General features: G+C 44.4%; 1 protein-coding gene across 2 annotated transcripts in view; it reads left to right on the forward strand.

Annotated features, from left to right (window-relative positions):
- LOC310861749 (forkhead box protein J3-like) overlaps positions 1 to 21,999 on the forward strand; it is an 82,099-nt gene that overhangs the window by 34,155 nt on the left and 25,945 nt on the right. For both annotated transcript variants that reach the window (XM_083769355.1, XM_083769356.1), the window contains 3 exons: positions 8,167 to 8,241; positions 17,234 to 17,317; positions 20,997 to 21,098. In XM_083769355.1, the coding sequence (XP_083625481.1) occupies positions 8,167 to 8,241; positions 17,234 to 17,317; positions 20,997 to 21,098 (261 nt within the window). The remainder of the gene's footprint in view (positions 1 to 8,166; positions 8,242 to 17,233; positions 17,318 to 20,996; positions 21,099 to 21,999) is intronic.

A 21,999-nucleotide genomic window follows, 5' to 3' on the forward strand; every position in this document is an offset into this window, starting at 1 on the left:
CTAAAACAAATTTACAAACTCATAACATGTCGCATCATGATATTGTCAGCTTGTAGATAAGACTATTTTCAAATAGCCCAAAAAATATAATAGAGTTAGTTGTTTAAAATGTTCCTCATTTTGCTGCGGGTCCCCCGTGGGTCCCCGGACCCCACTTTGACAACCAGTGGAGTCTATTGGTAGTTTCAGCGGTTCGGAACACATTTCTCTTGCTGTGGTCAGGTGTCTCTGTTTTGTCTTGAGACAGTGGTTTTCAACCCTTTTGATATCGAGGTAAATTTTTTAGGTTAATTACAATTACAAACTGCAGATGTTTAACAATAATATAACTCTTGAGAGTTAAGAGATCAAGAGTTAAAGATCTATAAGGGTCCATTTGGTTACCAACTCTCCACCATTTAGCTGGGGACCACCTTGAACCTCCTCAAGGACCACTGGTTGAAAACCACTGTCTTAGGACACATTTCTCTTGCTGTGGTCGGGTGTCTCTGTTTTGTAACTCTCATGTTAGTGTTCTTACTGTACTGTAGCTAAATCCCTGAAGACAGCAGCAGCCTTACCTCTAGTCTATGACATTCATTCTATCTCTCACATGCACACACTTGCACACATGCATACGGACGGACTGATGGACACATATAAGCACACACATTACAGAGCCATTCACTGGTCGCTTCCACACACACACACACACACACACACACACACACACACACACACACACACTTTTCCTCATAGACGCATGGCTCCTATGAAGTACTTCAGTGTTGGTATAGCAGGTGGGGGGAGGGGGTCTAACAAATAAAATGAATATGTATTAGCTTGGGGTTTGAAGTAGTGACTTGTGTTCAAGCCCTTCACTCCCCTCCTCACACACAGCATCTGTCTGTCACTCTTCTCACAGGCAGGGTTTAATAGGATGTCTCAATGATGCTGAGAACCCGGGAGACTTGCACTTCTGACACACCTGTCCGTATACGCACCCCCACCCCCCCCACCCAAAGCTGACATCCCAGCTCTTTCTCCCTTAAAAAAAAAGATTATTTTCTTTGGCATTTCTGCTTTATTTTGATGGAGACATTGAGCAGAAAAGCGGCGGGAAAAGAGGGTGGCATGCAGCAGGGGTTTGACTTGACAAGTGTAGCTTGCTTTCAGGTTGCCCAAACGGCCGGGCAACACATATCTGTCGACCCCTGATGTTCTCTTACCAGACGAGTCATGCACCGGGACAGGGCGGGACCCCAGCTAGCTACAGCGCCACCCTGTGATCGTCCATGGAGTTCTTTATCTCCTCCTGTCCTCCACTTAAACTTTCCCCACATTTCACCCTGACTCTCTCTCTATGCACCCAGCTGAATGCTGATGAAATCCCTCCGTTCCCTTCTGTTGCAACTACACTCAACAACCCCAGCCTCAACTTCTCTGCCTTTTTTTCTTTCTTTCTTTCTTTCTTTCTTTCTTTCTTTCTTTCTTTCTTTCTTTCTTTCTTTCTTTCTTTCTTTCTTTCTTTCTTTCTTTCTTTCTTTCTTTCTTTCTCTCTCTCTCTCTCTCTCTCTCTCTCTCTCTCTCTCTCTCTCTCTCTCTCTCTCTCTCTCTCTCTCTCTCCCTCCTCTTACACCACAGAACATCATCCTGAAGGACAGAGAAGCAGAGCCTCTCTGGAATCGTGTGTGTGTGTGTACGTGCGCACTCGTGGGCGCGTGTATGTGTGCATGCACGTTGGTTGCGTCTGTGCATGTCTGTAAATGTGTTTTGTGTGCATGTGTTGGTATGTGTAGAATAGTGTGTGCATACGGTAGGCTTGTGTCAAACTCCAGAGGCCCTTGGCTAATCCTCTAGTCAGCAAACCTTCTGTCCTTTGCCCTCAGTCTCCCTACAGATGTACCGTTTGTAAGTACGGTTTGGACATGATTTATGCAACCATGTATCCATGTGAAGGGTACATTTCTTACCCTGCTAAAAGACTGACGCCAACTTCGCCAAGGAATACTATTTGTTTTCACGCACTATGTTGTGTTTTTGCTAGTGAGGCCATCAGCTTTGTCGACTGTAACACTGCAACGTATTAGGAGATAACCCTTTTAATGCTGTAACGTATCCAACTATTCCCATTGTCTGCGAGCTTGCTATGCTAATTGTGCATCCACAATACATTTGACCCTGTGAGCTGTAACCCTGAGTTCTAGCTGTGCGCCGGTGTTGCACACTGAATACAGCCCATCTACAAGCTTGTTCTGAGCTTGTGGATGGGCTATTGTCGGCCCGGACGCCACACTGGCACACTACAAAATGTAACCATTGGAGGTAGGCTATTATCTATGTCATTGATTTTAGCTTTAAGACTATAATAAACAAGTGAAGAGAGCTATATGGCATTTCAATTAAGATGCCATTAAAGACCCACTTTGGCAAAGCAAGGAGAGGCAAAGAAAGAATACGAATTTGGTCCAAGGCATAAAATCTAAAGCCTTTAACCACTTAGTCCTTAGATACTTTGTTGCCTGCGGTCCCCCAGGGGTCTGTACTCCCCTAGAGAGAAAAACTCTCTACACCAAATATCTTGCTGAAAAAAAGAAAGTAGTGGATCATAATGCCCAGGATAGGGACGCCAGGGTTCATGTCATTGATAATTATTATAGAACAATAATAAAAATACAGCCTTCATCAAGAAGAAGAAGTAAACCAGTTGACAACATCTTAGCTACACTTCGTTTGGCCCCTTCAAATACAGTATACTGGCCTTAGCGGTCCAGGCACATTGGCTGGTAATCCAGCATGACAGTGTGTTGCGGGTTCGAGTCCCAATCCAGACAAACTTTACTGTTTGTCTTCCCCCCCATCTCTCTCCCTGTTTCCTGTCTTTGCCTTTATTTAGCAAAAAGCCCCCCAAAAAAATCTTAAATAAATAAATCTTCACCAATAGCATGAAATTAATCAGCGATAACCATTATTCCAAAATTGCTCTCCGATAGCCTTTCCCTGAGACTGCCTCAGTCAGAGTTGTGAAGCGATGCTATTTCAGGTTGCCCTCTCTGCATTTAACTCTGTTTCTGTGACCCAAATCTTCCCAACTAACAGCTTATGTAACTACTAACTTCAATCTTCTCCGTGTGACCTGTTTCCCTCACAGACAGAGAGAGACACACATAATTCACATGCCCATGTGAGTGTGTGCACATAGTAATGTGCACACACTGACATGCTTACACGCACGCACGCACGCACGCGCACACACACACACACACACACACACACACACACACACACACACACACACACAAATGGATGGGCACACACCTGTGAATACGTATGCATACGTACACAAAATGGATGCACATCCTTTCCTAAATGCACGCACGCATGCGCGCGCACACACACACACACTGTGTGTGTGTGTGCGTGCATTTAGGAAAGGATGTGCATCCATTTTGTGTACGTATGCATAGGTATTCACAGGTGTGTGTCACACACACACACACACACACACACACACACACACACACACACACACACACACACACACACGCATTCAGAACCCGTCCTGCTTTTACTTCTACCTTTCTTTGTTTTGTTGCTCATTTTACTTCCATCTGTTAAACTCTCCAACCTCATCACTCTTTCTTTCAGTACTATCTTTTGCCGATGTGCCCCGGCGCCTGCCCGCCCGCACGTGCACACGCACACACACACACACACACACACACCAACTCTTTCTTGTTCATCTCGCTCTCCCCCGTCCCCATCATCCATCACTCTCCAGAGCGTCCTTCTTTCCTCATCTGCTCTCTCCCTTCCTTATCTTGCATCCATCTCTCCCCTCTCAGCCCACAGCGTGGTCCCACAAGCTTCTCACACATTGCATTACATCATGCATTCGACTTTATGAAAAAGTCACGCACGCACGCGCACACACACACACACACACACACACACACACACACACACACACACACACACACACAATCAACGAGCAGTGATCCAGCACAGTTCACATTTCGTATTTTCCTCAATGTTGTGTTAATGTTGTGTCAATGATCTCTTCATGTTCCCATTCTGATATGAATGGACACACACACACACACACACACACACACACACGCATATGGTACACATCTGCATTGGGCTGTATGATTGTACTTTAGCTGAAATAGTAAGTCAGATCGTTCCTCGATGGCTACATGATTGTGGAGCTATGGGGTGTAGAAACTAAAATAATGAATATGGAATATGGAAGAAAGAAATACATAAATAACTAGAAATGCACTCTCTCGAGATGCCAACTTGCGCCTTGCACACAAGTAGGCCATGTATGGCTTACTTTTGTGCAAGCAGAGCGCGCCATGAGGTGTGCTCACCACTGCTGGTACGACTGCTGCTCTGAGTCCCGCTCTCTGTCTGGGTACGACTGCTGCTCTGAGTCCCTATAGAGCTCTCTGTCTGGGTACGACTGCTGCTCTGAGTCCTAAATGGTAAATGGTGCATTTATATAGCGCCTTTATCCAAGGCGTTTTACAGAGATTGTGCATTACATTCACCCATTCACACACACATTCATACACCGATGGCAGTGGAAACCATGCAAGGCACCAACTAGCACATCGGGAGCAATTAGGGGTTCAGTGTCTTGCTCAAGGACACTTCGACAGTAACTCTGGGGGAGCCCGGTTTGAACTGGCAACCTTACGGTTACCATCCAGGCACTCTACCCCTGAGCCACCACCCCCCCAGTCCTAGAGCTCTCTGTCTGGGTACGACTGCTGCTCTGAGTCCTAGAGCTCTCTGCTGTCTGGGTACGACTGCTGCTCTGAGTCCTTGAGCTCTCTGCTGTCTGGGTACGACTGCTGCTCTGAGTCCTTGAGCTCTCTGCTGTCTGGGTACGACCTGCTGCTCTGAGTCCTTGAGCTCTCTGCTGTTCTAAATCCTTTAGTCCCGTTATTGAATACCAACCTTGAAGTTACGTCATCAAGAATAGTGATCTCTTATTGGCCGATGGAGTACTCTGGCATACATACATACCAACATATTACATACCCAGCCGATCGCAGTACTTGCACGCTCTGCTTGCGCAAGTAAATAATATATCTTTACTTGGGTCGCTGGACTGGCGTAGTGGTAAAGTACCTGTCCATCAGCGCATAGACGAGACTAGAGGTTTGAATCACCAAGTACCACCTTGGCTCTCCGGATACCACCATTATGACCATGTTAAACACAGGGCCAGATTAACACCTCTGAGGGCCCCTGGGCACTGAAGCTGGAAGGGCCCCCCCTACACATGCACGTGCGGATCTTTGTGCACGCGCATAGCACACGCACAACATTTGGGCCATTTTGGGGCCGTTTTATGCTGTTATATTGGCCTATTCCCGGCCGCCTACCCTGCCCCAGAGTGACAGTCAGGCAGTAGCAAGCACATTATTTGTATTTGACCCACATCGTAAGCTAATGGGTGAGAGAATCCGCCAGTGCCACTGTGTATTTCAGTGTTTTTACCTTTTTTTGTCGAGCCATTAATGCTGGATGGTGGACATCACGTCTTTTATTCCACCAGAATCACCACCTGACCTCACACAGCCCCATGGGACCACCCACCTTGAACAGCCAATCTAGCACATTGTTGCTGCTTTACACACAATTGCACTTTTCACCTGCATTCTCAGCAACAATAAAACACTTTTTTTAGACACCATTTATTTCATTCTGATTAGTAGGAAAAATTTCGGTGTAAATAAAAAAAAAGAAAAAAAAAATCTGGCCCTGGAATACTGGGACTTCAACACCGGCCTGGATGTCAACTCATTTCACTGGAGCAATAGTGCTGTAGGTCCGTCTGACTCCAAGACGTCCACCCCTGCAGCTGCTGCTGGTCAAAATATTCTCCTTACACTTTTATAGTTCAATTTTAAGCCACTGCGTTGAGTTTGTTGTGATCCGTGAACGCATCGTCGGCAGTGCTCGGCACAAAGCCAACAACCCCCTCCCCCCCCATACACACACACGACACACCCCCACCTTTGTCATGTTCATGAATATTTCTGGTACCACCAGAGGAGGTCCTTGATACCACTAGTACCACTAGAGACCAGAGGAGGTCCTTGGTACCACTAGTGGTACTAGTACCACTAGAGACCAGAGGAGGTCCTTGGTACCACTATGGTACTAGTACCACTAGAGACCAGAGGAGGTCCTTGGTACCACTAGTACCACTAGAGACCAGAGGAGGTCCTTGGTACCACTATGGTACTAGTACCACTAGAGACCAGAGGAGGTCCTTGGTACCACTATGGTACTAGTACCACTAGAGACCAGAGGAGGTCCTTGGTACCACTATGGTACTAGTACCACTAGAGACCAGAGGAGGTCCTTGGTACCACTATGGTACTAGTACCACTAGAGACCAGAGGAGGTCCTTGGTACCACTATGGTACTAGTACCACTAGAGACCAGAGGAGGTCCTTGGTACCACTAGTGGTACTAGTACCACAGGCTGAGAATCACTGCTGTAATGCATCCGCTTGCCAATCGTCTATATATGGACACAATGTTGCCATGTTCAGGGAAGGGAAGCCAGGTATGGAGGGCGGTCTTTGTCACCTTACATACTCCTATGGGCTGGCGTGGCACCTGGCAGTGGGGGATGTTGAACTGGAGGAATAGGACAGATTCTCTGTACGTCCTCCTGGAGAGGGCTCCTCACTGGCAGCTACAGTAAGCCAGTAGGGTACAACAGCAGTGGCAAGCAATTCATTGGCGACTAAACGAATACATTGGGAGAAAAGGGGGGGGAGGGGGGGGAGGGATAATTTGCTACTAGTCTTGTTTTATGTTTTTTTCACATATCTGTGTTAGTAACTTGGGCAGCTCTACTGGTCTGTCCAGCCAGGCCCCGGGCTAGCTTGCTGGCTCCCAGAAGCTCATTAATCAGACACAGTGCATGTGGTTAGGAGGAGGAGGACGGACCCACGAATCCCATTATCTCACTTCACTCGAGTCGGGCTTACTGCTACTCCGCACGTTTATTGATGATGACTGGTGTATGGCTAGCAGATGGGGAAGGAGAGACGTACGGGGAGACACGCAAGCACGCCAGCATTGATCTCGACAGCATATTTTGATTGAGTTTTAGTTATAGTTTTAGTCATCTGAAATGTTTTAGTTTAGTTTTTGTTGACTAAATACCATAATGTTTTATGGGCATATCGTTCATATCGGTGGTGCATCGTAAGTAGGTGCTCGGGTCGCCCGAACCTCTAGTTTCTGAAATTCTTCTATACTTGTGGCAGGCACACACACTCACTCATGCACGTACACACGCGCACCCACCCACACACGCAGGCGCGCACGCAGGCACGCACCCCCCCCCCCCCCACACACACACACACACACACACACACACACACACACACACACACACACACACACACACACTTGCTTGCTTTGCTTGTGGTTGTCCAATGTCCATTCTGTCCGATGATGACCATCTTCTCCTATTCCTCCTCTTCCTCCACCTCCACTTCCTTTCCTCCTCTCCTCCACCTCCTCCTCTTCCAACCCCCCCCCCCCCCCCCCCCCTCCTCCCCCCAGTGGTATTAATTAGCAGCAGCAGATTAATTGAGACTAGAGAGCCTGAAGGGAGAACTGGTTCACATCAGGTTGGCCCACTGTTCTGGGCTCTCTCTCTCTCTCTCTCTCTCTCTCTCTCTCTCTCTCTCTCTATCTCTCTCTCTCTCTCTCACCTCCTCTACAAGCCGGGACAGTCTCTCTCCCTCTCAGCTACACATGTGTATGTGTGCATCCACACTCACCATGCATTCATACAAATGGACAGACATACAGTACACACACACGTCACAAACGCACTCTTACACATACTGTAGTGTATATACGCACATGCAGACATTTGCCACATGCACACATACACATGTTCGAGCACCCACAAACACGCATGCACATTGCACACACACACACACACACACACACACACACATACACATGAAAGAGATGTTAAGATTGTGGAGGTGTATTGAGAAGTAGTCAGTTTTCCTCGTTATAGCAGAAACTGAATGGTGGTACTTTTTTAAACATTTCTTCCCCACGCTTGTCTGTCTGTCTGTCTGTCTGTCTGTCTGTCTCACTCTCTCTCTCTCTCTCTGTCTCTCCTTGCAGAATTCCATACGACACAATCTGTCCTTGAACAAGTGTTTTCTCAAAGTGCCTCGCTCTAAAGACGACCCTGGGAAAGTAAGTATTTCCTGAACAGTATAATGCAGCCAGAAAGACTCACCTTGAATTAGCGCACGTTACAAAATGGGGAAACAAAGCAAGCCTATAACAAGCCAACAAATAAGGTGAAGGCAAAGGAGATTGCTTTTCACATTCAGCTGCCTTCGTATTGCGCAAGTCCACATCAGTGTGTGTACGTACACGCACGCACGCACACATACACTCACGCACGCACACAGTACCTTTCTTACTTCTGGCCTTTCATTGACTGTCACACACACACGGGGGCGACTGGCTCAGGAGGTAGAGCAGGTCGTCCAATGATGTCGGCGGTTCGAATCCCGGCTCCTCCTGTCTACATGTCGAAGTGTCCATGGGCAAGACAACAACAAATTGCTCCCGATGTGCTGGTTGGTACCTTGCATGCATGGCTTCCGCCGCAATCGGTGTATGAATGTGTGTGTGAATGGGTAAATGTAATGCACTTATGTAAAGCGCGTTGGATAAAGGTGCTATATATAAATGCACCATTTACCACACACACATACACAAGCACACAGACACAGATGCGCATGCACACATCCGCACACCAGTCCACGTTCTACACTTAAAAGCAATGTCTAGCTCCATAGGTGGCTGCCGTGGATGGCTAACGCCTAATTTGTAACTCCATGGTACGACAGTGTCTCGTGTTTTTTCCAAGCAAACAGTGGCATCGCAAAGATACGCCGTTGTGCAATGGAGTATAAATTAAGCTTAATGCAGCCTTCGCTGTTTTCGGCTTTTCTTCCAATATTGATTCTGCAAAGTAATAATGTGGTACAGGGAGTAATGAATAATAAGTATTTGTAGGTGCACTGCCTCAGACACCAGGCCATTCATGCATCTGTTATGCTTTATTAGGCCTCCGCTCTCGTTCCGTCACCTTCTCTCTCTCTCTCTCTCTCTCTCTCTCTCTCTCTCTCTCTCTCTCTCTCTCTCTCTCTCTCTCTCTCTCTCTCTCTCTCGCTCCTCCATCTCTCTCTCTCTCTCTCTCTCTCTCTCTCTCTCCTCCATCTCTATCTCTGTCTCTCTCTCTCTCTCTCACACTCTCTCTCTCTCTCTCTCTCTCTCTCTCTCTCTCTCTCTCTCTCCCCTCCATCTCTATCTCTCTTACCCAGGTAAAAGGAGCTTTAGATAAGTTAGTTGAATCAACGCTACCGTGTGTCGTTGGAAAAGCTGAGATGCCACGGCTGCTATTTCACCGCAGCCAATTTGATAACAGAGATTTGTCAAGTCCCTGTTTGTGCTGAATCGAAGGAACTCGTCAAATGGGGGGAAAGTGTATAATTACAGTTGATCGCTGGAGCTTGTCCTTACAAGATTCACCACGGGAGTTTATATATAACAGCTATCCGCCATTTTAGCAAAACCGCAACCTCCAAAAACTTCTCAGCAAGTGCTCAGTCAGAACTCACTTTCTCCCCATTTTGGGGGTGGGTTTGGTTTGGTGGGGGCTTAATATCTCTCTGCTGTGCGGATTTTGTAGCCATTGAAAAATGAATTAAGAATTAGAGGGAAGCAAGCCTAAATAATTCAAGCAGAATCCTTGAGCTCAAGTGAGGCCTGTTGTCCACAAAGACAAAAAAGAGAGCGGCTCCCCCTGTTTAGCCTATCTTGGACCTGACCAGCACCTTAATTCACACTTCAGATCGAACCAATCAATACCTTGGCATGGGGGGAGGGGGGCGGTGGTATGGTGCACAAAGGTACGCCTGTTCTGTTGCGAGCTGCAGAGGAATGGGAGTAGCTAAATCATGCATGCTGCTAACATTAATTGGCAGCGTGCAGTACACTTTCCCCCCTCAGAGGGGGGTGGGGTGGGGGGGGGTTCTTAAAGGCAGGGGGAGGAAACAAGGGAGAATGGAGAGAGGGCAAAGGAGTGCATACCTCAAACTCAACTCCCCTGCACCGTATAACCCTACACTACTCTATAATTACAAGGATGTGTAAAATAAAATACTAAATGTACCAAAAAGTGATGAAAAGCCTACATCTAAAATGTATACCCTCCCCGTACAAACATCGTGAGGGAGTACCGTATCAGAGTTCTTGTGCGTGCCTGCGTGGACAAGGCTATAGCAGTAAGAACGTGAACCTATTAGGTATCAGAATGCACTAGAGGACTGAAATTTAGAAATGTATTTCTCCTTGGGAAATGTTCCATCCATTTCCACTTTTCAGCAGCAGACTGAGCACAGCGGGTTTGAGCGTGTGCAGTGACGAGTGACTCACATCAGGCAGGTTAGGTTGTTTGCGCATGAAATCGGGAGATTAACGGGAGAAGTGCCAGTCGGAAGCACACAGCGGGAGAAAGTTCAAAATAGAAGAATAGTAGAATAGTCCTGCGAGAATTGGCACTGTTGGCAGGTACCGTGCGTACGTGCGTGCGTGCGTGCGTGCGTGCGTGAGTGCACATTGTGTACAGTGGCAGAATGTCACTAGTACAGTATATGTATTGAAGTACTGTACTTAAGCACAATCTTGTGGTGCTTTTACTTTACTTGGGTATTCAAATTTATACTTCTACTCCCGAGTCCCGACACATCTCAGAAAACGTTGAACGTAGAACTTTGACTTATAGCAGAGCATTTCTACTTTGTGTTATTGCTACACTTTAACTTCTGCATGACAACTAAAATCCGAGTACTTCTCAAGGTCTTCCACCACTGGTGATGAGTTCTCAGTCTCCCACTCAGACCTTCTTTGGAGTGAGAGAGAGGATGAGCAGAAAAGAAAGAGTGGGGAAAACTGAGCAGAAGGAAATGAGCGAGCAAAGAGAAATTGATTTCTTCAGCTCTCCTCAAATCGTTTGTTGGGGCGGAGACCTTGTATGTCCAAAACCGTTCCATTTAAAAAATAAATTAAATGGTGAAAATAGCAGATGTACAAGCTCACAATGCGTCACATCAAGACCGTGAGCTTGAAGATGTAGTGCTATCGTCTCTGCTTTCGTGCGACACTCTTGATGATGAAGTAGTAGGGCATTAAGAAACAAAAAACAAAAAAGTGGAACTGTGGAGATGCAAGGTTTCAGCCCGAAGACAGTCTGCAGTGTTTCAGCGTGGTGTATCAAAGGGCTTCCACTGGATTTCATGGCTTGGGGGGAAAGGGAAATGTAAAAAGAACATTAAATAAATAAACCAAGAGAAAATTGATTGGTTACAGAATTGGTTTGAGGACCCCCCCCCCAAAAAAAAACGGATGCAGAGATTTAGGTTTAGATTAGTGTTGTGGGCTGTGGCATCCATCCATTTCTCCTGATTGAGGAACATTAACCCATTAAAACCGGGAAAGCATCATTTTAGATTTTAGTGTTGGCTATTAAAAAATAGCAGATGTGCAAGCTCGAACCTGTACATCTGCTATTTTTTTGAAAAATCCTGAAATGCGGAAAGGCTTTTCCCATTTATATTTAAGTGGTTAATGGACACAGACATAGGATAGAACTACAGTGGTTTCAGAACTCGAATAGTGCCACTACAGCTGTTGAATTGATATATTGATCATAATGATTATTAATAATAATTTATAGATTCACTCTGCCGTGTGCTCATAACAGGTCGAGGTGCAACACACTGTGAGCTTGTAGATTGTTGCCAGTGACAGAGACTATATCACCGCTGGCAGAAATGTGATTGTATCTCCATATTTCATATTTCCATATATGAAATTTCAGATCTATAGGCTCACAACCCTTCGCACGTTGTGAGCTTGTACATTTGCTATCCTCACTATTTTTGAAAATTCCTGAAACATTTCCGGCTATAATGACATGCCCAAAATATACGGATGCCAGTTTCGAATTGTTGAGCCTGAAGGTTTTATAAATATTTATCCAATGAAAAAGTTAACAAGACCTTGTGACTAAATAATAATTACTTTAGATCTCTTAGAACACAGATTATGTTTTCTTTTCCATTTCCAGAAAAGTAAGGGTTTTGGACAGGTTTCTACCCTACAGCGCTAACCGAGGGGCAATTGGCATAGCAACTGAATTTGGAGAAAGAAATTGCTCTATTAAAAATGTACTCTATTCCTTGCTGCTCTAACCCAATTTCGCTCACATCTTGGATTAATAATGTTTGTCTCATCTTATTTCATTTTATCACTTAGTATTTTATTGTTCTACATTAGCATTCATACTCTGACCTTAATGTGACATTGAGAACACTCCTGCTAATGGGAGCTGTGTAACATCTTAGCATCATTATGTTACTTTGACGAATTTTATAATTGCAATGTTCATACGCTGATTAAAACATGTGGAGTTATGTGATGATTGTCACATAATTAGAGTGCTTACACACAGGTTTAACAATTTGGCTTTTTTTTAAATACAGTTAAAGGGATAGTTCAGATTTTTTTTAACTTAAGCTGTATTAAATACTTGCCATTAATATAGTGGTTGCAACTGTATTAATTGAATGCCCAAGTCCCGTGGTGGGAGTTCTGCTCTGGTTTTGGTCAATATTAAGTAGTTCCGGTCATTTTGTGGGGGGCACTGGGCCACGCAGTGAAATTATTTCACAGAATTTGTATTGTTGACCTATTTCTAAAATATTAGCGCAACATTCGTTCAACTTTGACCCCTCTATCACATGGAACTATTGGGCGTAGTGATATTTACACAAAAAACATAGTTGCGTGTGATAGAGGGGTAAAAAATTAACAAAAGTTGCACTAATATTAAAAAAATAGGTCAACAATACAAATGAGGTTATTTTTGTGGATTAATTTACTTTTACTGCGTGGCCCCCTGTGGCCCCCACAAAATGACCGGAACGGAACTACTTAATATTTCACCAAAACCAGAGCAGAACTCCCACCAAGGGGCTCGGGCAATCAATTAATACAGTTGCAACCACTGTATTAATGGCAAGTATTTAATACAGCTTAAGTTTAAGGTTTAAGGTCAAAACACAGCAGTGTGCAGAGACCTTTAGTCTTGTAAACCAAGAGATTTTACATTCCAGGTAATGCAGCAAAGTAGGGCTGGGTTTTATGACTTCAAATCAATATCACGATTATTGCAAACCTTTGCCTCGATTACATAATACCGCCTACAGCTGAAACTGAGGCAGGCACACAGTCAAATACTCATGTGTTCATTCATCAATTTGTAACTCTGAGACGGGACCATTTGGTTACATTTGTACAGTCCCAGAGTTACATTAACAGAGGATTTGTGTTTTGGCGTTGGTGGACCGCCCAGAGGGACAGTAGATGGAGGCAAGAGTGATTAATCAGGACAAAAAGGAACACCTTTAGATAATTAAGCTTTCTCCGTATTGTGCTGATATAATGAACTGATCTGTACGATGCAGGACAAACAGGACAGGAGAGAAACGTAACAGAGCCTCCATGACTGAATTTAATTCATGCTCTAGGTGTGTAATAAACGGTAACATGTCATTGTTCCGACCTCCCATTAGTCCGACCGATTACTAACACTCAGTCTTAACCGGCCACATAGGTCTGACTAACGGGATGTCGGACTTATGGGCAGTCCGTGGTAGAAACTTAGCTGAAAGTATTGGTTGGACTGTGGTTTAAAAATGGGAAAAGGTATTATGACGAGACTAAAAGGGGTCTGTTTATCCGTGTTGCTCTTTTAGTTTGGGACAGTGGAACTTTCTCAGCACACTGTTGATGCTTATAGTGAACTTGGAGCGTGTGTTTGGACAGAGAACCTGTGTTTGGACTGTACTTTGGTGTCCATCAGTCCATGTCCTCCCAAATATATTGTGTTGCTACAGTAAACACATAGCAATGCACTGTTGGCAAAGGTCTCACAGTCTCTGATGGGCACAGGCCAGAGGATGACATGATTAAAAGTCTTCTTATTGCAAAATGAGAAACTTCACTGCAAACGCAAAACAACACAGAAACGGCTACAAAAAAACAATACAAAATCAGGCGGTTATGAGGAAAGTCTACATTTTAGACTCTAAAAACGATACTCATGCAGATGGCATTCTCATCTTTCCACTCTTTTTTCCCCCTGAAGAACCTGCCTACCTAAAACACAAATGAGTTGGGCCCAGGTGAACCTTACACTCCTTTGTTCACTGATCAATCTTTTGATCCTGCGAGCACTGCGGTAGCAAACAGGAAGTCATGGTGCGTTTTTGCATCTGGAAGTCATTCATGTCAGTAAAGGCTTGTGGAATGGAGCGACTCTAATAGAAAGTGTTCTGATCAGGTTAGCACAGCAGGGTTATTGCAATATTGCCCTCGTCTCACCCTCTCTCACTTCCTCTCCCTTTTTTCGAGAATGAAGAATCTACTTTATTGTCACAGTCATATCAAGTTTACAGGTGTGAAGAAGGGATGAAACTAGTTTTTGCAAGGTCCAAAAGGGCCATTTTAGTTGTTTTCAGAAATGTAGAAGAAAAAGGTGTGTGTTAGATTGATCTAACAATGTCTGAATGAATGAATGAATGTCAGAAACACCGCCGTATCTCCTCATTGCCTGCACCAATCGCTCCCACTTTTCACACAGGCATTGACCATAATAATATGGAGGTCTTAACGAAGCCATTTTTTCAATAAGATTAATAATGAATTTATTAGTGAATTAAAACCCGTTTATTTGTCCGCGGTCTATCTCCGACCGAGCCACACTATTAGCACACATCTCTCCATGCCGAAAAAAATCTGCACGCTCCCAGAATCCAGCTAGGCTACATTTTACCGACGCAACTGTCATATTTACTGTACAGATATTGTTTTTACATCACCACACGATCCCACGGGCAAAGTTGCTGTGACGTCATAATCGTCACACTTCTCCACCAGCACAGAGGCACCTACCCTTTTTCACACCGCCCCCAGGCAGGCATCTGACCACACGGGGAAAACAACTCATACTACAGCTATTCCCAGGGCTCGACAGTGCGACTAGGTACTCGCATTTGCGACTAAAAATATCACCGTGCGAGTTGTAAAATTAGATTTGTAGCACAGGTGCGACTACAGGATTTGACCATTCAATCGTGATAAAGACAAGTCTCTGTCTACAGCAAGTGCACATTCTATTGTCGCGGTTCTATACCTAAATTTATATTTCTGAACGGCGGTGTCGTTCGCCAAAAAGAGCAGAGCTACAAGCTAACAACGTGTCGAGGCTCAATGCGGTGTTCATTTGAAGATCTGTCCCTTTGCTCCCACCGCACCGCCCCTCCCTGTGTTGCTGCTCAGTTCTCTTCTCTGTAGACAGAAGGACTTGCTAGCACCCCGACATGTTGAAACGGTTGAATACTAAAGTTATTTAGAAAGTCTGTAATGTTAAAACATCACTTGATATAGCTTTTAACCAAACGTGGGTGAAACAGCGTGCAGCCGCGCACGTAAAGAGTGCACGTGCGCACGCACATGGAGTGGACGGATTGATTGATATACCAAAACAACCCTTGCTTAGCACCACTGTCGTTATAGGAACCTTCTGCCCTTGCCTGGCTGGATATATTAGTCAGTGCCTAGCTCAGGTCCCAAGTCTGTCTGTCCATCCATTCATAAAATGAATTGACTATCTATCTATCCATCCATCCATCCATCCATCCATCCATCCATCCATCCATCCATCTATCTATCTATCTATCTGCATACCAAACTAATAGTCTATCAGTATAAAACAAATTGATTATATAGATTATATAAAAAATATGATATCCAGATTAATATCAATATTGTGATCATTTCTGAAAAGATATTGTGATATAATATTTTGTCATATTGCCTGCCCCTACCTCATATCACTTTATTAAAGAAAAATCACACCTGTGTGAAGTGAGGGGCACTCTTATCATCATACATCATGTTTTAATTTACGTCATATTTAGCAGAATTTTTACCTAATTTCGTTATCGCTTGGACACCCAGCAACATATCCATATCCACTTTTGTGCCCAACCCAACTTCCCAAGACCATCTGTAAACAATTCCCCACACTGAACATAATTTGCTGTTCATATATTCAGAACGGGTAAGGACTAGTATAATTAAACCAGCAGATACAATAGTAAGTAGATATATGCAAAAGTGGTTAACACATATTGGTAGGTCCTCATAGTAGCAGGTACATAAGGTGCAAAAAAGAAGAAGAAAAGGAAAGTATCAACGCATTGGCAGGTCCACTATAGAGGGTATGCGCGTGACATCATCATCAAACCAGGAAGTTATGCAGGAACGCCTATTGAGTGGCAGATAACTACTTCCTGGCCTTGACAACCAACCCATGCATCCACACAGAATAGTCCTATCTAATTGCATTAAACGACGTTAAACAATGTTAAACTCACTTTGCATGTTGCTTTGCCACTCGATGTGCCATTTAATAAGCATGCACATACCCTCTATAGCAAGCTAGAAACTTCACAGGTAAATGTTCCACAGGGAAAGTAAGGTCTGCATAGAATAGAGGAACAGATCGACATGAAGGGAGGGAAACAAGGAAAGTGTTCCAGCCTGGTGACAGGCGCTGATCAGGCCATGTTCAATCAGTGTGATGGTAGCCAGGTGGAAGCCCAAATAAGAGGAAATCAATGGCAGTCGAATTCGGGCTGAAACTTTGTCCAAATATGGAGTGATAGGTCATAGATATATGTTGTAGTTGCACATCGCTCCTTTACATGTCTGTCTGTCTGTCTGTCTGGTCGTTTTTCATAGTTACCACCTCTGCGGTTAAGCCATACGTTCGTTCTCAATTGCCAATACATCTAAGGTCGTCTTAAGGTCCCTAATTCTGCACACTGATGAAGGCTGGATAGCCAAAACGTTTGTTCATTCATCTGACATGTAAAGAATAATAACAAAGTCAACCCACTCTGTCTCTGAGTGCAACTCACTACTTGTATCATGTTGTTTATACATAGACTCTAACCACAACCAAGTTCTGGGTCACGGACTCACGGTTCATTTTTATGGACTGAAATGAACTCTGGATTTTGTTATTTTGCCTTTTCTGCAGGGTTCCTACTGGGCCATAGACAACAACCCCAAAGAGGACCCAGTACCCAGCAGGCCAAAGAAGAGACCACGCTCTGGAGAGAGGGTAGCCATTTCATTTTACAAACCTGTTTGCCCATTAATGTCAGTTCTAACTGCAATGGGGGTTGTTGTGTGTGTGTGTGTGTGTGTGTGTGTGTGTGTGTGTGTGTGTGTGTGTGTGTGTGTGTGTGTGTGTGTGTGTGTGTGTGTGTGTGTGTGTGTGTGTGTGTGTGTGTGTGTGTGTGTGTGTGTGTGTGTGTGTGTGTGTATGTGTGTGTGGTGGGGGGGGGGGGGGAGGGAGGGTGGGTGGGTATCTTGAATTGAATCAACCTTGACTCAATGTCCCTGGATACGTCCCACTCACTCCTCCTCAATTGTGGCACCCAAATCCTTTTCCCAAACAGTTTTAAGGGCAGACACCAGCTTATTGCCACAACTGTTGTCAAGAAGCATGGAGCATATTATAATGTATAGAAATCTCATGTGTCAGCCCAAAGAAAAATGATCCATACCCTGGGGAGAGTTTGTGGCGAGCCAAATGTGCTTGTGTAAGTTCTAATTGCAAGAATCTCCAAATCCTGGCCAAATTACAATGTCATTATCTTCATATAGGTCGCCGAGGGTACAGTATGGATGTTTTTTTCTAAATGAAGGTGGATATGCCTATAGTATAGATAATCTGGTATTTGCCCATATCCCTGTTGAGAGGCTAGATTAGTACTGATCTTAAACATGTGAGAAACCTTCCAAACTCCCTGTCATTGGGAAAGGATGGGATGTGTTCTTACCGGCTTTTACAAAACGTACATGTATGCACGTTTTGTAACTTGTCCAGTGAACTAAGCTAAGCTGAAATAAATCATTCTTTCCTTCGGTATCTGCTTCTACCTTTGTCAATCTCAATTTCTTATAGTAGGATATCTATCCATAAGGGGCTGCGTTTTTTCTCTCATTGTTTTTCTCTCTATCTCTGTTTGTTGGTCGGCATGATTCCCTCTCGCTCCCCCTTTCTCCCTCTCTCTCCCTCTCTCTCTCTCTCTCTCTCTCTCTCTCTCTCTCTCTCTGCCCCTGGCAGTCTGCCATCTCCAGGGATACCGAGCACGAGCAGGCACAAAACGTCCAAGTGCACAATCGTAGGTGCTCAGCAGGGAGAAAAGAGACAGGTGCATGGGAGCAAGAGAGAGGGAGAGAGACAAAGAGAGGGTGCTAGCAGCCGGGGAAGTGAGAGAGACGTGGATGACGAGAGGGGATAGACAAAGATGTGATTGGAGAGAGAGAGAGATGAGAGAAACGAGAGGAGATGAATGTTAAGGATCTGCAAAGGAAAAGGAAGAAGCAAGAGAAGGAGATAGATAGAAAGAGAGAGAGCCAAGAGACAGAGAGCGAGGGAGCTACAGAGAACATCAGGGAGGGAGGGAGAGTGTTCTAGGCTTGCGTTCCAGTTAATTACCGTGCAAGGCCCGGGGGCTGCCATTAGACATATTTTCTTTCCCAGCCATTTTTTATTTATTTTTATTACAAACATTAATTAATTCAGAGCCTTGTCATCTCATCTTTACATGGACGCGCCCTTCGACCCCTTTTCTTACGCCTCACTTCCACCGTTTGGCTGTCACATGGGCACGGGAGAAAGAAACGCTGTGGTTCTGTAAAGTGCTTGGAATTACAGCAGAGGAGGGTAGTGTTGTTGTCAGACAAAAAAGGTGGGCTGGATAGCTCCCACTGTGCGCCATAGACTTTCCTTTTGTTGTCACACTTAAGCTAAACACAGTCAGGGGTGTCAATGTGGTCTGTGTTCATGAAAACAGACAAAGTTGGAAGAAAGACTAAATACCTTTTGGATGAATGCGTTGTAATAGTTATGTAGAAGACACAGCATACATCATGTGTTTGTGTGTCAGCCTGTCTGCATGTGCATGTGTGTGTATGTGCATGTACAGCGATGTGTTTATTTCACTGTATGAATGCATTGTGTGTGTGTGTGTGTGTGTGTGTGTGTGTGTGTGTGTGTACAGGAATGTGTGTATTTGATTGTTTGTATGAAAGTATTATATGTCCGTGCGTGCGTGCATGCTTGCGTGTGTACGTGTCATTCTGTGCATCATTGCAGGTATTCTCTACCTATATATTTTCCTACCCCGTCCCCAAGCTCTCCTCTCTTCACCTTTCCGTCGTCGTCTTGCGTGCCTCTGCGAGGAAACGGACGAATCCCCTTCCACGGGGAGTTTATCATAAATTAAAGATTGCTTTGTTGCCGACCAATCCTCTTACTCTAAGCAGTTTGGGGAGGCAAGCTGTCTTGAACCTTGAAATGAGTCAGAGAAGGAGGAAAAAAATGCCATTCAGTTTCTCTTCATATTTCCCCTGCCTGCCTCAGCCTCACACCGACCTCTGAATAGTCTCATTCACACACGGCTAACCCTACGTTGGGGTCTTTGTGAGGATAGCAACAAAACTAACTCTTGAGTACACATTGAGCAAAAGGGATGCTTGATTATCCTATTGGCAGTGGCTCAGGGGTAGAGTGGCCGGTAGAGCAGCCGGATGGGAACCGTATAGTTTCCAGTTCAATCCCGGGCTTCCCCAGAGTTAGTGTCGAAGTGTCCTTGAGCAAGACTCTGAACTCCTCATTGCTCCCCAAGTGCAGGTTGGTGCCTTGCATGGTTTCCACCGTCATCGGTGTATGAATATAGTAATGCACAATCTTTGTAAAGCACATTTATGTGATCATCTCGCTGTGCGTCTGGGAACTTTAACTGAAGGCACTTGAACTAGTTCAGCGATCTGAAGCCGGCTCCATGAGATTTCTCAGTATCTAAGGGTGTGTAAGGAGCCTCCGGCTAATGCCATGTTTAAAGTAATCATTCAAAGTGCACTTGTATTCAAAGTCTTTACAAAAAGAATCCTATTAGTCCTATTCCTATTATGATTTTACATTTCTATTTATACTTTTTATTAATTTGTTCATATTATGAAACGTTTATACAAATAATAATAATAATAATAATAATAGTAGTAATAATCTTTTAGGTTATGATTATTATTATTACTATTACTTGCAATGTTGAGTTCGAGGTTCTGCCTCAGACGCCCGTCTCTAATTCATTATCAGTTTAATAATTTATGTAAAAATCTAAATAATTGAACAAAAAGAAAGTTCCATGTTTTAGTCAGACATGATACATCTGCTATTTTAAATGGGGGGGGGGGGAGAAATAGGCTAGTATTGAAAATGAAAACACATGGGTTACTCTTCAATTTGAGCCACATCTGCCGCAACATGTTAGTGTGAATCAAATGATTTTGAAATGGTGAGTGATTTCTGAATGCAAATGGTGACTGGTTTAGAGGATGAAGCAAGTTAGGGCCAGTCCACACCAATAGATGCGCATGCATAAAGTGAGTGGCAAATCGAGTGGCAAAGTGAGTGGTAAAGTGAGTTTAATGTAGTTTAACGTTGTTTAATCCAATCAGATTGGACCTTTCTGGTAGGATGTATGGGCTGTCAAGGCCATAAAGTAGCTTTTTCACTCAGTATAGGCGTTCCCGCAAACTTCCGGGTATGATGATGATGTCACGCGTATACCCTCTATAGTACTCCTTGCCACTGCCATTTGGGGATAATGGCTGCTAGTAGTTGCAAGGAGTTGCATTGGACTGGCCTTTTATTTAGAGAGAGTTTTGGACTTGTTTTTACTCCCTCCCACTCATCTCTCTCTCTCTCTCCTTTCTCCTCCATGCAGGCGTCCACTCCATACAGCCTGGAGTCTGAGTCTCTGAGGATGGACTGCATCATGTCAGGAGGAGCCTCACCCACTCTGGCCATTAACACTGTCACTAACAAGGTACATGATTCAATTCAATTCAATTTTATTAAAGTGTCAAATCACAACAAGTTGTCTCAAGACACTTTACATATAGAGCAGAAAACCGACAAAGATCCACCCAGAGCAAGCAATATTGCGACAGTGGCAACGAACAACTCCTCTTTAGGAAGAAACATCAAGCAGAACCCGACTCTAGGGTGGGCGGCCATCTGCCTCATGTCGGGGGAGAGAGAGGGGGGGTTAGGGGGGGGAATAGAAAGAAAGAAATAGAAGAAAAATAGACAGGGAAGGAGATGCAGGCAAATACAAGTAGTAGCAATAACAATAATAATGAATGTAATAGTAAAAGTATAATATGGTATAACAATGTTGTCAGATAATATATAATGTATAAGAATATTTAGATATAGTGTAGTGGTGTAATAATATGATAGTTGTCCATGGTCGTGCTATGTGAGAAGGCCGGGTCCACGGTCAGTGGAAGACAAAGGAGACTCTGGATGTTGAGTTAGTGGCAAACCTTACTGGAGCCTATACAGTGTTAATTACAAGCACTACTGGGAAACAAACCCACACAAACAACACAACAAAGGTGAGGGGTCCCCTTACTCAGTTCTCAACCTTTTTACTTTGTCGGGTGACCGAGTACTGAAGACAAATCTAGCTATAGGCTTTGTCATAGAGAAAGGTTTTTAATCTAGTCTTAAATGTGCAGTGTCAGCCCCACGGACCGAAGCCGGGAGAAGGTTCCACAGATGAGGTGCCTGGGAACGCCCTGCCTCCTATTGTAACTTTTGATATTTCTGGGACAGTAAGCATTTTCGCGTCAGCATGTCATGCTTATTGTAGGTTGTGTGTGAGTGTGCACATGCGCGTGCATGGCATGTGTAATGCTCTTGTACTTTTTATATAATATTTC

This window comes from Protomyctophum parallelum, assembly GCF_964188405.1.
Source record: "Protomyctophum parallelum genome assembly, chromosome: 7".
In the NCBI taxonomy this organism is placed as follows: Eukaryota; Metazoa; Chordata; class Actinopteri; order Myctophiformes; family Myctophidae; genus Protomyctophum; species Protomyctophum parallelum.